The sequence below is a fragment of the Coffea arabica genome, chromosome 8e, assembly GCF_036785885.1.
Source record: "Coffea arabica cultivar ET-39 chromosome 8e, Coffea Arabica ET-39 HiFi, whole genome shotgun sequence".
Classification (NCBI taxonomy): Eukaryota; Viridiplantae; Streptophyta; class Magnoliopsida; order Gentianales; family Rubiaceae; genus Coffea; species Coffea arabica.
In genome coordinates this window covers 10,382,111-10,394,567 of record NC_092324.1, presented here as the reverse complement: position 1 = coordinate 10,394,567, position 12,457 = coordinate 10,382,111, and the positions used below count along the sequence as shown (strand labels likewise).

Here is a 12,457-nt window from a genome sequence, read left to right as displayed (position 1 = left end):
ATACTTGTAATGTCGACTATGTAGAAGAAGAACAGGTATTATATCTTATAACATCTGGACTTTATTTTTCATTCTCCTACCCTTTAGCCATCTCTATTCTATATACGACTATGCCACAATTACATTTTTGACAAGTGCAAAAGTAAATAGTAGATTTTCAGAAAAATTCTAATACAAAGACCTAGTTGGATGCCAATTGCCAATCCAAAAGCTATTATCCTTCCCATTCCTAATCCTATATCTAATATGAGATTAACAATCATTTCTTAATTTAAAAATTCTTCTCTAAGACCAAAAATAATTAGTAGGCATTTTAGTATCCTAAAAAGATCCTCCTTTTAAGATTGATGGAGTTAATCCATTTGATCTACAAGGTGTCCTTTTTGCAGCATATGTTCCGTACTTATTTTAGCATGAAGCATTTATTCCACAATTTTGGATTAAACAATTTCAAACTAGTTTCATTTTTAGGGAAGTAAGCATCAAACCAGCTTAGTTTTGTACGATATTTGTCCTTTACCTTTCCAGCTTACAGGAAAGAAGCCATCATACTGCTTACACTTTTTCGTGCTAGGGTTAGGTAAGATAAATGCACTAGACCAATTTAATTAAATGTCATTTAGAACTGATAGATCAGCTACAATCTACTACCATAGGTTAGCTTTTTAGTTGACGAACTATCCTTTTTTCACTGTATATTGATAAAAATAGGTTGGTAATCTAAGAAAATCAATCTAGTAATTGGAAGGCCAAGAAACTTGAATGGAATTGAATCTAAAGGCATCTACTGGATGTCAGAAAACTAATCATGTAATTCCCCATCTACTCCATGCTTGTATATTTGGTATTTTTCGAAATTGGGATATATTTCAGATAACTCTCTAAACTCCCGTAAAATCTTCTTGATAACAATAAATGAAATTTTATGTGCCAACAATGATAAGAAATAGGTCATTAGCAAATGAAAGTGTGACAATTGAATAATTTGACACTTTGAGACTAGTGGATTGCTCATTGTGTCTTGTCTTCTTAAATTCGGTCTCAAAATTATATTGCTCAAAAGGCCTAAACTAATAAAAGCCCGTGTCTTCATCTTTCTTTCTCAAATAAAATAAAAATTCAGTAGAAAAAGTGTCAGAAGAAGAATCATCAGGAAAAAAATGAATAATTAAGGAAAGAAAGAGGATTAAAAGGGGAAGAATCTGAAATTGAAGAAGACATAAATAAAGTAAAATCTCATCATTCTAAACTGCAATCCCAACTTAAGAAAATATTCAATGTTCTAAAGCAAACAATCTCTCTACCTCAAATCCCTAGATTTTGGAGAAGAAGAGAAGGATGAGGACGAGGAAGGAGAAAATGATAAAGAATAAAAAAATTTCCCACATTCTTTTCTTGAATCTAATTTCATAATGAAATCTAGTACTCCTAAACTCACTCTAATTGACTCAAACTTTAGCTCAAAATGCACATTGGAAGACCAAAAAGTTGAGAAAAAAGATTTGAAAATTGAAAAAAATGTCAAAGGTAATGTAAATGAATAGAAAAAAGAATAAGCCTTCTAACAATTTAGTTGCTTTTAGTGAAGGTACAAGTAAGCTCTAGAGTGATAAAAATGTAATTTATATTCTTAAATGCATGATCAAATTTAAGGATAAGAAAATGATAGACTTTCTACTAATATGGTTATTTTTCATGAGTTTCCTAAAAGGACATTTCAATATGAATTTTCTAAGATTCAGATGCATGAGAATTTAGGGAGTAGAGAACTAAATTTTTCAATAAACTTGACAAAGATGGGAGGGACACAAATCTTTTGATGGGTAATGAGTTTGAAGTATTTAACATTTCAGAAAACATTTGAAATTATGGAACTAGTGAGACTTTATTACCAGTGGTGCTAGAAAAAATATGACGAAAGAGTTTAACGAAGTTGATAACAGTGATTTTGAGTTGAAATATCCTTTTTAAGCCAATCCCTTGATATCAATATGGAGTCAGGTGAAAGGAGTTTCTTGAAAAATAAACATTTGTTTAATTAGCAATGAGAAAGCAAAGTATTTGATGGGACTTTTCTGCATCTGATTAAATAAGGAACATCTTGTGTAACAATATCTATTTTCTTCTCTCTTCTTATTTTCTCTAATTTCTCAACTAGTTCATGGCTGCCCTTCAGCCGTCGGCTGAGGGGCAAGGATTATCACCTACAAAAAAAAAATCTTTCTCTCAACTTTTTTCTCAGCCGGCAACATCGTCTATCCACATTCAGCAGGCTTCTGTCTACAAGGGAGAAGCTGCAGTAGTTTTTTCTAAAGCAGATGCAGACAAACTTGCAGCGCCGTTTCAATGGGCTTTGGTGGGAAAATTTTTTCACGGCCGACCTTCTTTGGAAGACATTCGAAAGTTTTTTGCTTCTTTAAACCTGAAGGATCATGTTTCTATTGGATTGATGGACTATAGGCATGTTCTCATTAAGTGCATGGCTGAAGCTGACTTCAACAGAATTTGGATGAGAGGGATTTGGCAACTGGGTAAATATCCGATGCGTGTGTTTAGATGGACAAGGGAGTTTCATGTGCTTAGGGAATCATCTCTGGTTCCGGTTTGGGTAGTTCTTCCAGCTCTGCCTATTCATTATTTCGACAAACATTCATTATTCTCCATACTTTCTCCAGTAGGAAGACCACTGTTTCTAGATTCGGCAACGGCAGCTGGGACTCGACCAAGTTTGGCCAGGGTATGTGTGGAGCTCGATGTAGCGAAATCTTTTACACAAAGAGTTTGGGTGGCTGTTGAAGGGGAGTCTGGATTTTGGCAACGGATTGTGCCAGAGAATATGCCATTGTATTGTTCATCTTGTTCACGTTTGGGTCATTCCCAAGAGCAATGCAAGAAGAATGTAACTGAGGTTGGGTCTCGGTATCTATATAAGCATAACACGAAGCTGCAGAGGGATCTATCGTTAGAAGTTAATAATGTTCAAGTGTCTAATTTAGACCTCGTGAAAAACCCAGATGCTAACTTGGAAAAAACAACAGATGCCGTGACTGATTCCGACGAAGTGCAGCGTACTGAGATGGGCAATTATGCTGAAAAACTAAAAGGTGCAGTGGTGGAGGAAGTTTGTACTGCCACAAAGGTTCAAGAAGTTAGTAAGCCTGATGATCACCTAATTCAGCTTGGAGTAACTAAGTTGTCGTCCTCTGCTGGATTTGAACAACGACAAAATGATCTTGCAATGGAGCTGCCAATTCGTGAGGAACGAAGGGAAATGGAAAACCAGCTGGAAAAGGTCCACGGGAATGAATACCAAGGGACCCGTTTTGAAACTAATATAAATCCCACAGACAAACTTCAGAGTAAGGCCGACAAAAATTCTCTTCATCATCTAAATACTGATCACCAAGTGGTGATAGTTGCTGCATCCAAGCCGACAACATATGATGTGCAAGGGAATTTGAATACGGCTCATATGAGGGAGCAAGCATTTGTTGGGGAACAATTGTTAATGCAAAAGCATTCAGAACAGGTCCATGGAAATGATGAAGGGACCCAAGCTACATCGTCTGAAGCATCAAAAGAGAAACTTCAGTCCATGGCCGACAATAACTCTTTGGAGCATCTCTATGTTGAGTTGCGAGGAGTGGAGAATTTCGGTCCTACAGAGCATGGGATAGTGGAGGTTAATTCACCAACTGTTGCAGGAAATTTGTCTCCCAGATCGGGTGTCCCACAAGAAAATTTGCCTGAATCATCAGGTCCTTCTTCAAGTATTGATCAATCAGGGGGGCTTGACCGTAATCCCAAACAAAAAAGGACAAAAGGTTTGAGGGCTAATCTGCAAACAGACAGAATTTTGCGCTCACGGTCAGAGACATCATCCAAAAACTCATTCCAGGTTCTTTCTCATGATTAATGGCATTTTTTGGAATATTAGAGGAGTAGCTAAAGCACCTAATCTACGAAGATTAATCAATTTAGTACGGACACATCATCTCCAATTTGTTGTGATTTGTGAGCCAAAGTTAGACGTATCTAAAATACAAACCATTCGTCTACGTCTATTATTTGATTACGTGCTTGTTAATTGTTCAAGTGATATTTGGGTGTTCTACAATAATCCTTTTCTTTGCTCGATTGTTGGTAATTCGGATCAGCATATTTCTCTACATGTACAAAGTCCCCTAATTCCTTCTCCAATAATTTTGTCCTTTGTTCATGCAAAATGCTCAGTTGACGAGAGGCGTGAGTTATGGTCCTCATTGTTAGCTGATAAGCCTAGTTTTCTTCCTTGGTGTATTGGGGGTGATTTTAATGTTATTGTGGCACCTCATGAAAAAAGGGGAGGTCGTCCATTTGCTATAACAGAAGGAGTGGAATTTCTGTCTTTCATGGAGGAGGCTGGAGTATTTGATGTAGGCTTCTTAGGACCCAATTTTACATGGTCAAACAATCGACGAAGTAGAGCTCGGATTTCAAAGAGGTTAGACAGGTTCTTAGTCAACGGGGCATGTCTGGATCTTTCTTATAACATTTCTGTCCTTCACTTGGCTAGACATCCATCTGACCATTCACCGTTAAAGCTCTCATTTGTTGCTCAATCAGATACTAAGCTGCGTCCATTTCGATTTTTGAATGTGTGGACAACTAAACCACAACTCTTGGAGGTAATACGCCAGGCTTGGACTCAAGATGTCAATGGATCTCCGATGCGTGCTCTATGTTCTAAATTATTGGCAACAAGAAAAGCCATTCAGACATGGAACAAAGAACACTTTGGAAACGTGATCGATAATGTGCGATCTGCAGAAATGGCGGTGCAACGGGCAGAAGAAGTGGTAGATCAAGATGATTCGGAGGAGTGCCAGATTGAACTCAAAAAGGCTCAGGCGGAGCTGAGATATGCATTATCAATTGAAGAACAATTTTGGAGGCAAAAGGCTAGGGTAAAATGGCTTCGACAGGGAGATACTAATTCAAAGTATTTTCATGCGATAGTAAGACAGAGACGGGCTCAAGCTATGATTCATCGTATAAAAAAAGCCAATGGTGTTTGGGTGGACAATGAAGCTGATATAGCAAGTGAAGCAACCACCTATTTCTCTGAACTTTTCTCAGATTCTTTGGGATCATCTGTAGATATGCTACAACTCATTCCACCTATGATTTCAGGAGAGGATAATGTGAAGTTGGAAGAAATCCCTTCAATTGAAGAGGTTTTTAGAGTCCTGAAGGCAATGGATGAAGAAAGTGCTGCTGGCCCAGATGGATTCACGCGAAAATTTTTTACTTTTGCATGGCAAGTAATCGCCCAAGATGTCTACAAGGCGGTACTCAGTTTTTTCTGTGGAGCAGAGCTACCTCGTTTCATCACCTCTATTTCAATTGTTCTAATTCCAAAGGTGCCAAATCCTCAAGATTTTTCTCAATTTAGACCCATCAGCCTATGTAACTTCTTCAACAAGTTATTATCAAGGATCTTGGCAGACAGAGTGGCGGGAATATTGCCAAAAATTATTTCTCCCCAGCAGACAGGATTTGTGAAGGGTCGCAATATAACCGAAAACTTCCTACTTGCACAGGAGGTGATATCGGGTATGGCGAAAAAGAATAGAGGTGGTAATGTGGTTATGAAACTAGACATGTCTAAGGCATATGACAGAGTGGCATGGAGTCATATTATCAATGTTCTGAGAAGGTTCGGTTTCGGTGAGAGATTCATTGATATGGTTTGGCGAATGATTTCTAATGTCTGGTTTTCCGTCATTATAAATGGATCCTCATATGGTTTTTTCAAGTCTTCGAGAGGACTCCGTCAGGGGGACCCATTATCACCAGCATTATTTATTATAGGGGCAGAGGTGTTATCTAGAGCACTGAATAATCTTGTCATGCAACCAAGATTTGTGAGTTTCAAAGTTCCATATGGATGCCCGTCTATTACTCACTTGGCATTTGCGGATGATGTTCTTATATTTGCAAATGGATCCTCATTTTCCCTGAAGGCTATCATGAAAGTGTTAGATGATTATCAAAGATGCTCGGGCCAATTACTAAATGTACAAAAAAGCTGTTATCTGGTTCATCCATCTGTATCAATGGCAAGACGACGGCTGCTTGATCGCATCTCTAGGTTTGCCCGCAAGTCATTTCCAATACGCTATTTAGGGTTTCCGCTCTACATTGGAAGATGCAAATCATCTTATTTTGGAGAAGTTTGTCACGCAATACTAGCAAGGATTCTGTCTTGGAAATCAAGGTTACTTTCCTTTGGAGGAAAAATTATTCTAATCAAGCATGTATTATCATCAATACCAGTTCACCTAATGTCAGCTGCAGTGATTCCCAGCTCGGTGTTTAAAACTATAGAAAAGGCATGCTCGGCATTCCTCTGGGGATCCTCACCCGAGGAATCGAAGCTTCATTGGATACGTTGGCCTCAATTGTGCTATCCAGTTGAGGAAGGGGGAATTGGATTTCGGAGATTATGTGACGTCTACACATCCTTTTCCTCCAAGTTATGGTGGAAATTCCGAACAGAATCATCACTGTGGTCGACCTTCATGAAAGCAAAGTATTGTAAATGTTTGCACCCTTGTCAGGTAGAACTCAGGCCAACGGATTCGGCAATTTGGCGAAGGATGCTCAATGTGAGCCGGCAAGTGGAACTCTCAATATTATGGGTGGCCAAATATGGGGCGTGTCATTTTTGGTACGGTAACTGGTTGGGGAGTGGTGCATTGTTTCTAAAGGTTCCAGTTATCCCAAATTTGACGTTCCGAAACTTCGTAAACAACGGCCATTGGGATTTGAATCTTCTATACCACACATTGCCAAAGGAAATTGCTTATTCCATCTCAGAACAAATGGTCCCAGAAGAAGGAAGTATAGCTGAAGTCTTTTGGATGCCCACAACAACTGGAAATTTCTCTCTACATTCGGCTTTTGGGGACATTAGGCAGACCCGACCCACGTCTATGGTATTTGCTTCCATTTGGCACTCTCTGATACCTTTGAAAGTTTCATTTTTCATGTTGAGACTACTTCTGAGGAGAATACCGACACCGGATAAGCTTCGTAAATTTGGTTTCCATTTGCCGTCAAAGTGCTTTTGCTGTACTGAGCCTTCCGAGGAGTCTATTGAGCATTTATTCTCCAATGGACACATTGCGTCATTCCTTTGGAATTATTTTGGAGGGTTATGTGGAATAAAATTCTCAGGATCTTTTCTACGAGCACGCATAGTAGATTGGTGGTTGAATTCACAGGATTCTGAGTTACGAAGGATTATTTGCCGTATTCTTCCTAGTGTAATTTGCTGGCAGATTTGGAAGGCAAGGAACAAAGCAATGTTTGAGGGTGTCCAGATGCAGTCATCGGCCATTCGCCAAGCCATCTTCTCAGAAATCCAATCCATGGTAGGAATACATTTTAAACAATTGATAAGACTACAATCCTTTTGTCAATTGTATGATTGGTCAAAGGCACCTGGGGGTACGGTTGTATATCAAGGTATCCGCTGGGAAACCAAAGAGACAGGGAGGTATACTCTTAACACTGATGGATGTGCTAAGGGTAATCCAGGAATAGGTGGAGGTGGGGGCATACTCCGGGATTCCACTGGATTACCAATGATTGGTTTCTCGGCATATCTGGGAGAAACTACATGTCTCCGTGCAGAGGCTTGTGCCCTTCTTATTGGTCTTCAGATCTGTATACATAACGGTTTTGGAAACATATGTGTACAATCAGATTCATTGGTTTTAATTGGGATCATTCAACGTCGTACTCAGTGTCCGTGGAAAATTCGAAGATACGTCAACCAGATTTGGCAGTTATTAGATGATCCACCTAGATTCACGCACTGCTATCGGGAGGCTAACACAGTTGCTGATGCTTTATCCAATGTGGGTATATCTCATCCAGATAAACAAATTGAGGTTTACGATACTTTCAGTAAATTCCCAAGGTTGGCTCGTGGGGCAATCCGTTTGGACAGAATAGGGATACCTTCAATTAGAAAAATGAGGATTATGTAAGAGGAATATTTGGTTATATTTTCCATGAATAAATAAAAAGAATTTCTAAAAAAAAAAAAAAAAAAAAAAAAGTATTTGAGGGCCAAGTGAAAGAAATTGCATGTGGAGATTTTCTTGAAAATGGTGGATCTGATTAGAAAGCAAAGATATCTGGTACCAAAAGCCACTAAGTTGAAAGCAAATTAATTGACGCTAGTTGGTAGTATATTTGGTGATAAGTTATAGTCTCCAATTTGAGTTTCTAATTATATAGTCCTGAAGAATAACGTGGCATAGTACGTTCCCGCCATACTAACTAGCACCTTGATAGCTCTATTTTTAGTGTTCCTAAGCAACTTCATAGCAGACTTGATAATGAATCAGATGAACAAGCATTCCAGTACACGTCATCCTTGCAATCTGGATTATGTAGTAGTAAAACAGGTGTTGTATTTATTAATAGATTTCATTTGTCATTCTCCTACACGTTCGCCATCTCTATTCTATACCCAGTACAAACTTTAGCATAATTACATTTTTTGCAAGTCCAAAATTGAATAATAGATTTTTTGAGAAGTTCTAAGATAAAGGCCCAGTTGGATGCCAATCGTCAATCTAGAAGTTGATATCCATGATCGACAATCATATCTTAATTTCCGAATTCTTCTCCAAGACAAAAAACAATTAGCAGGTATGTTGGCACGATAGACCCTCTTTTTAAGGTTTGAGAGTGTTAATCCATTTTACTCACAAAATATCCTTGTTGCTGCATGTGTTCCATACTTATTTTTGCATGAAGAATTTATTCCACAATTCTACATTAAACAATCTCATACCATATTTATTTTTTGGCAATCGCACATAAGATCAACTTACTTTTGCTTAGTAATGGTCCTTCATATATATCTCCAACCCATTGGAAAGAAGCCATTACACTACTTACTCTTTTTCGCGATAGGGTTAGGTAAGATAAGTGCATTAAAGCAGTTTAATTGAATACCATTTGGAATTATTGGATCAGTCACAATCTATCATTCAGCTTTTTAATTGTCCATTAATTATCATTTCATTGCATCTTGATGAAGATATATTGATAATCTAAGAAATTCAATTTAGTAATGGGAAAGCCATGATACTTGAGTAGAAGAGAACCCAAAGGCATCTCTAGGATGTTACAAAACTAATCCGATAATATCATTTCCACTCCAACCATGTATATTTGGTGTTTTCACAAATTGGGATGTAGCCTACATAACTCACCAGACTCCTACAAAATCTTCTTGATAACATCAAATAATCTTTATATGGCAATAGCTATATGTAATATATCATCAACACAAGCAAAGTGCAACAGTTAAATAACATGACACTTTGAAACTAGCAGATTGTTCATTGTTATCTTGTCTCCTCAGTTATCCCTCAGAATTATATTGCCCAAATGGTCGAAACCAACAAGGAGTTCTTTATCTTCCCTCTTCTTCCTAAAACCATCACATCCAACAAGCAAATATATAATTAACCTTCTCTATCACTAGTACAATAAAAAAAATGAATCACCATCATTAGAATAAGATAAAGAATCAGTAAAAGAAAATCAAAAGAATAATTATTAGCAAAACAAAAAAGAACAATCGGGAAAGAATATGCAGTTTTAAAGAAGACATAAATGAATCAAGAACCTCTCATGCTAAACCACAATTCCAACTTAAGAAAATTTTCAATGCTTAAAAGCAAACAATCTCTCTACCTCAAACCCCCTCAAATTCTAGAGAAGAAGAGGACGACAAGGATGAGTAAGAATGAAATATTAAAGATTCATTAAATTTCCCATGTTCTCATCCTGCATCTAATTTCATAATCAATCCTACTACTCCTACTAAACCCACTTTAAAAGACTTAGAATCCAGCTCAAAATGCATCTTGAAAGACCAACATAATGAGAAAAAAGATTTGACAAGTAAAAAGAAAGCCAAATATATTGTAGATGAACAAAAGAAAAATAAGCCTTCTAAAAGTTCAATTGCTTTTGGTAGAGGTACTAGTAAGCTTTCAATTGATAAAAATATAATTTGTATTCTTAAATGCATGATCAAATTTAAGGTTAAGAAAGATATGGAACATTCTACTAGTACACTTGCTTTTCATGAGTTATCTAAAGGGAAATTTCAATCAAAATTTTCTAAGACTTAGATATATGAGAAAATTAGGGAATGGAGAACTAAAATTTTCAATAAACTTGACAAAGGTAGGATGGACACTAATCCTTTGAAGGGTTATGAGTTTGAAGTATTTAAACTTTCAAAAATATTTGGAGTGGTGGGATTACAAGTGCTGCAAGGAAAAATGTGGTGAAATACTTTAGTGATTATAATATCGGCGATTTTGACTCAGTATCCTTTTTGAATCAATCCCTTGAAGTTGATTTGGGGGCAGGTAAAAGGAGATCCTTGAAAGAAAAAATTTGTCTGATTTGTGATGAGAAAGCAAAGTATTTGAACAAGTGAAAGAAATTGCATGCATGGGTTTTCTTGAAGATGGTGGATCTGATTATGGAGCAAACAAATCTGATATTGGTTCCGAAGCCATTAAGAAGAAGTAACTGCTAATTAATCAATGGCTAGTTGGTTATATAATTGGCATTAAGGAACAGTCTCTAATTTGGCTTTCTATTTATGGAGTCTTGAAGAATAACATGGTAGTTTATGTTTTTGCCATACTAACTAATACCCAGATAGATCTACTTGTAATATTCCTAAGCAACTTCATAGCAGACTTGACAATGAATTTTTCAAATGCACTAGCATTTCAATATGCCTCATCCTTGCAATTTGGATTAGGTAATAAAAGCACAGGTGTTGTATTTTCATTTCTCATTTTCCTATCCTTAGGTCATCTCCATTGCATACCCTATATACATAATGCCACAATTACATTTTTTGCAAGTTCAAAATTAAATAATAGATTCCAAAGAAGTTTTAATACAAAAACTTGGTTGGATGCCACATGTCAATCCAGAAGCTGATATCCTTTCCATCCTAAATCCAATATTTAATATATATAAGATTACCAATCATTTATTAATTTCAAAATTCTTCTCTAAGACCAAGAACAATTAGTAGATATTTTAGCACCCTAGAAAGACTGTTCTTTTGAGGTTGATGGTGTTAATCCATTTTACTTACAAGATGTAATTTTTGCCATATATGTTCCATATTTGTTATAGCATGAAGGATTTATTACACAATTTCAGAATGAGCAATCTCAAACCACTTTCATTTTTTGGCAAGCACACACTAGATCAATTTCACTTGCAATCCTTCACCTCTCCAACCCACAGGAAAGAGGTCATTATACTGCTTACTTGATAAGGTGCATTTTGTTAGTAAATTTGTGAATATGTTTCCCTTGATGTTGATCAAATATTGTATTAATTGATATATTCTACTTATATTTGGTAAATGATGTTAATTGTAGGAGTGTGAAATAAAAAAGAGTTAAATGGGTGATTTTTTAGATGACTTCTGTGCAGTTAGGCGTGGGTGCATCCAAAGTATGTGAAGTTCGGGATTAACGCTCATTGAAATTTCCTATTCCAATTACGTTTGCAAGACTCTTTCCTAGTTCATGTCCGCATCTCACGAGGAATAGCTAGACTAGTCTATATTTTATTTTTATCCTTTTCCAATAGGAATTAGGATTAGCTTTGACATATAAAGTAGGAAACAATTAGTCGGCAGGGTTCAGAACTTTTCCTTCTTTTCTCTCCAAGCAAAGAAATGATTTTTAGTTCTCCTTTGTCGTATGACTTTTGCAAATTTTCACATGTTTGCTTGGGTTAATTCCATGAGGAGCAACTAATTTTATCTTTTTATTCACAAGTCAAATTGAAGACGTTGTTTTCAAACATCTGTGAAATCGAATAGATTTTTAATTTTTTTTAATTCATTGCTATTCATCTATTTTTTGATTTCATTTCTTACGATTGTTTTTTTATTTGAATGTCAAGACTCGATATTCGAATTAACCTAATAATCTACTGCCATATTAATCAGTTAAATTTGTAATTATTTGATTGGTTAATACTAGTGGTAACTAGCACGATTGATTTCATGTTAAAAAAATGTATGTTCTAATTTAAACAAACCTTTAGAGCACGTTTATTGGTTATGGTTGGATTTTTCTAGTTTTTAATGCAATCAAAAAATTAAATCGTACGATCATACTTAGAATTATTTCTTAATTAATAGTTAATAGTCGTGTAGACACTAAAATTTTGTCAATTTTAAATTTTTTTTTTGAATTTTATCTATTTAATAAGCCATTTATTTTCATGCATTATAATGTATATTTTTCTCATTTTTTTAGGTTTGTCTTAAAAAAAATCTCTAATCATTTTTTTCCAACTAATGAACTATTCACTTCACTACTACACTCAACCT

The 12,457-nt window shown here is 36.2% G+C and overlaps 1 protein-coding gene across 1 annotated transcript; it reads left to right on the top strand.

Moving 5' to 3' along the window:
• The first annotated feature begins 2,161 nt into the window (after positions 1–2,161).
• Positions 2,162–8,039, top strand: LOC140012653 (uncharacterized). The gene is made up of 2 exons (XM_072060930.1): positions 2,162–3,824; positions 4,234–8,039. Exons 1-2 carry the CDS (start codon positions 2,162–2,164, stop codon positions 8,037–8,039), a joined length of 5,469 nt encoding a protein of 1,822 aa, XP_071917031.1.
• Positions 8,040–12,457: the final 4,418 nt, after the last annotated feature.

Coding starts and splice junctions, on each gene's coding strand:
- LOC140012653 (XM_072060930.1), top strand. CDS start 2,162: ATGGCTGCCCTTCAGCCGTCGGCTGAGGGGCAAGGATTATCACCTACA. Junction 3,825..4,233: donor CAAACAAAAAAGGACAAAAG/GTTTGAGGGCTA, acceptor CAAAATGCTCAG/TTGACGAGAGGCGTGAGTTA.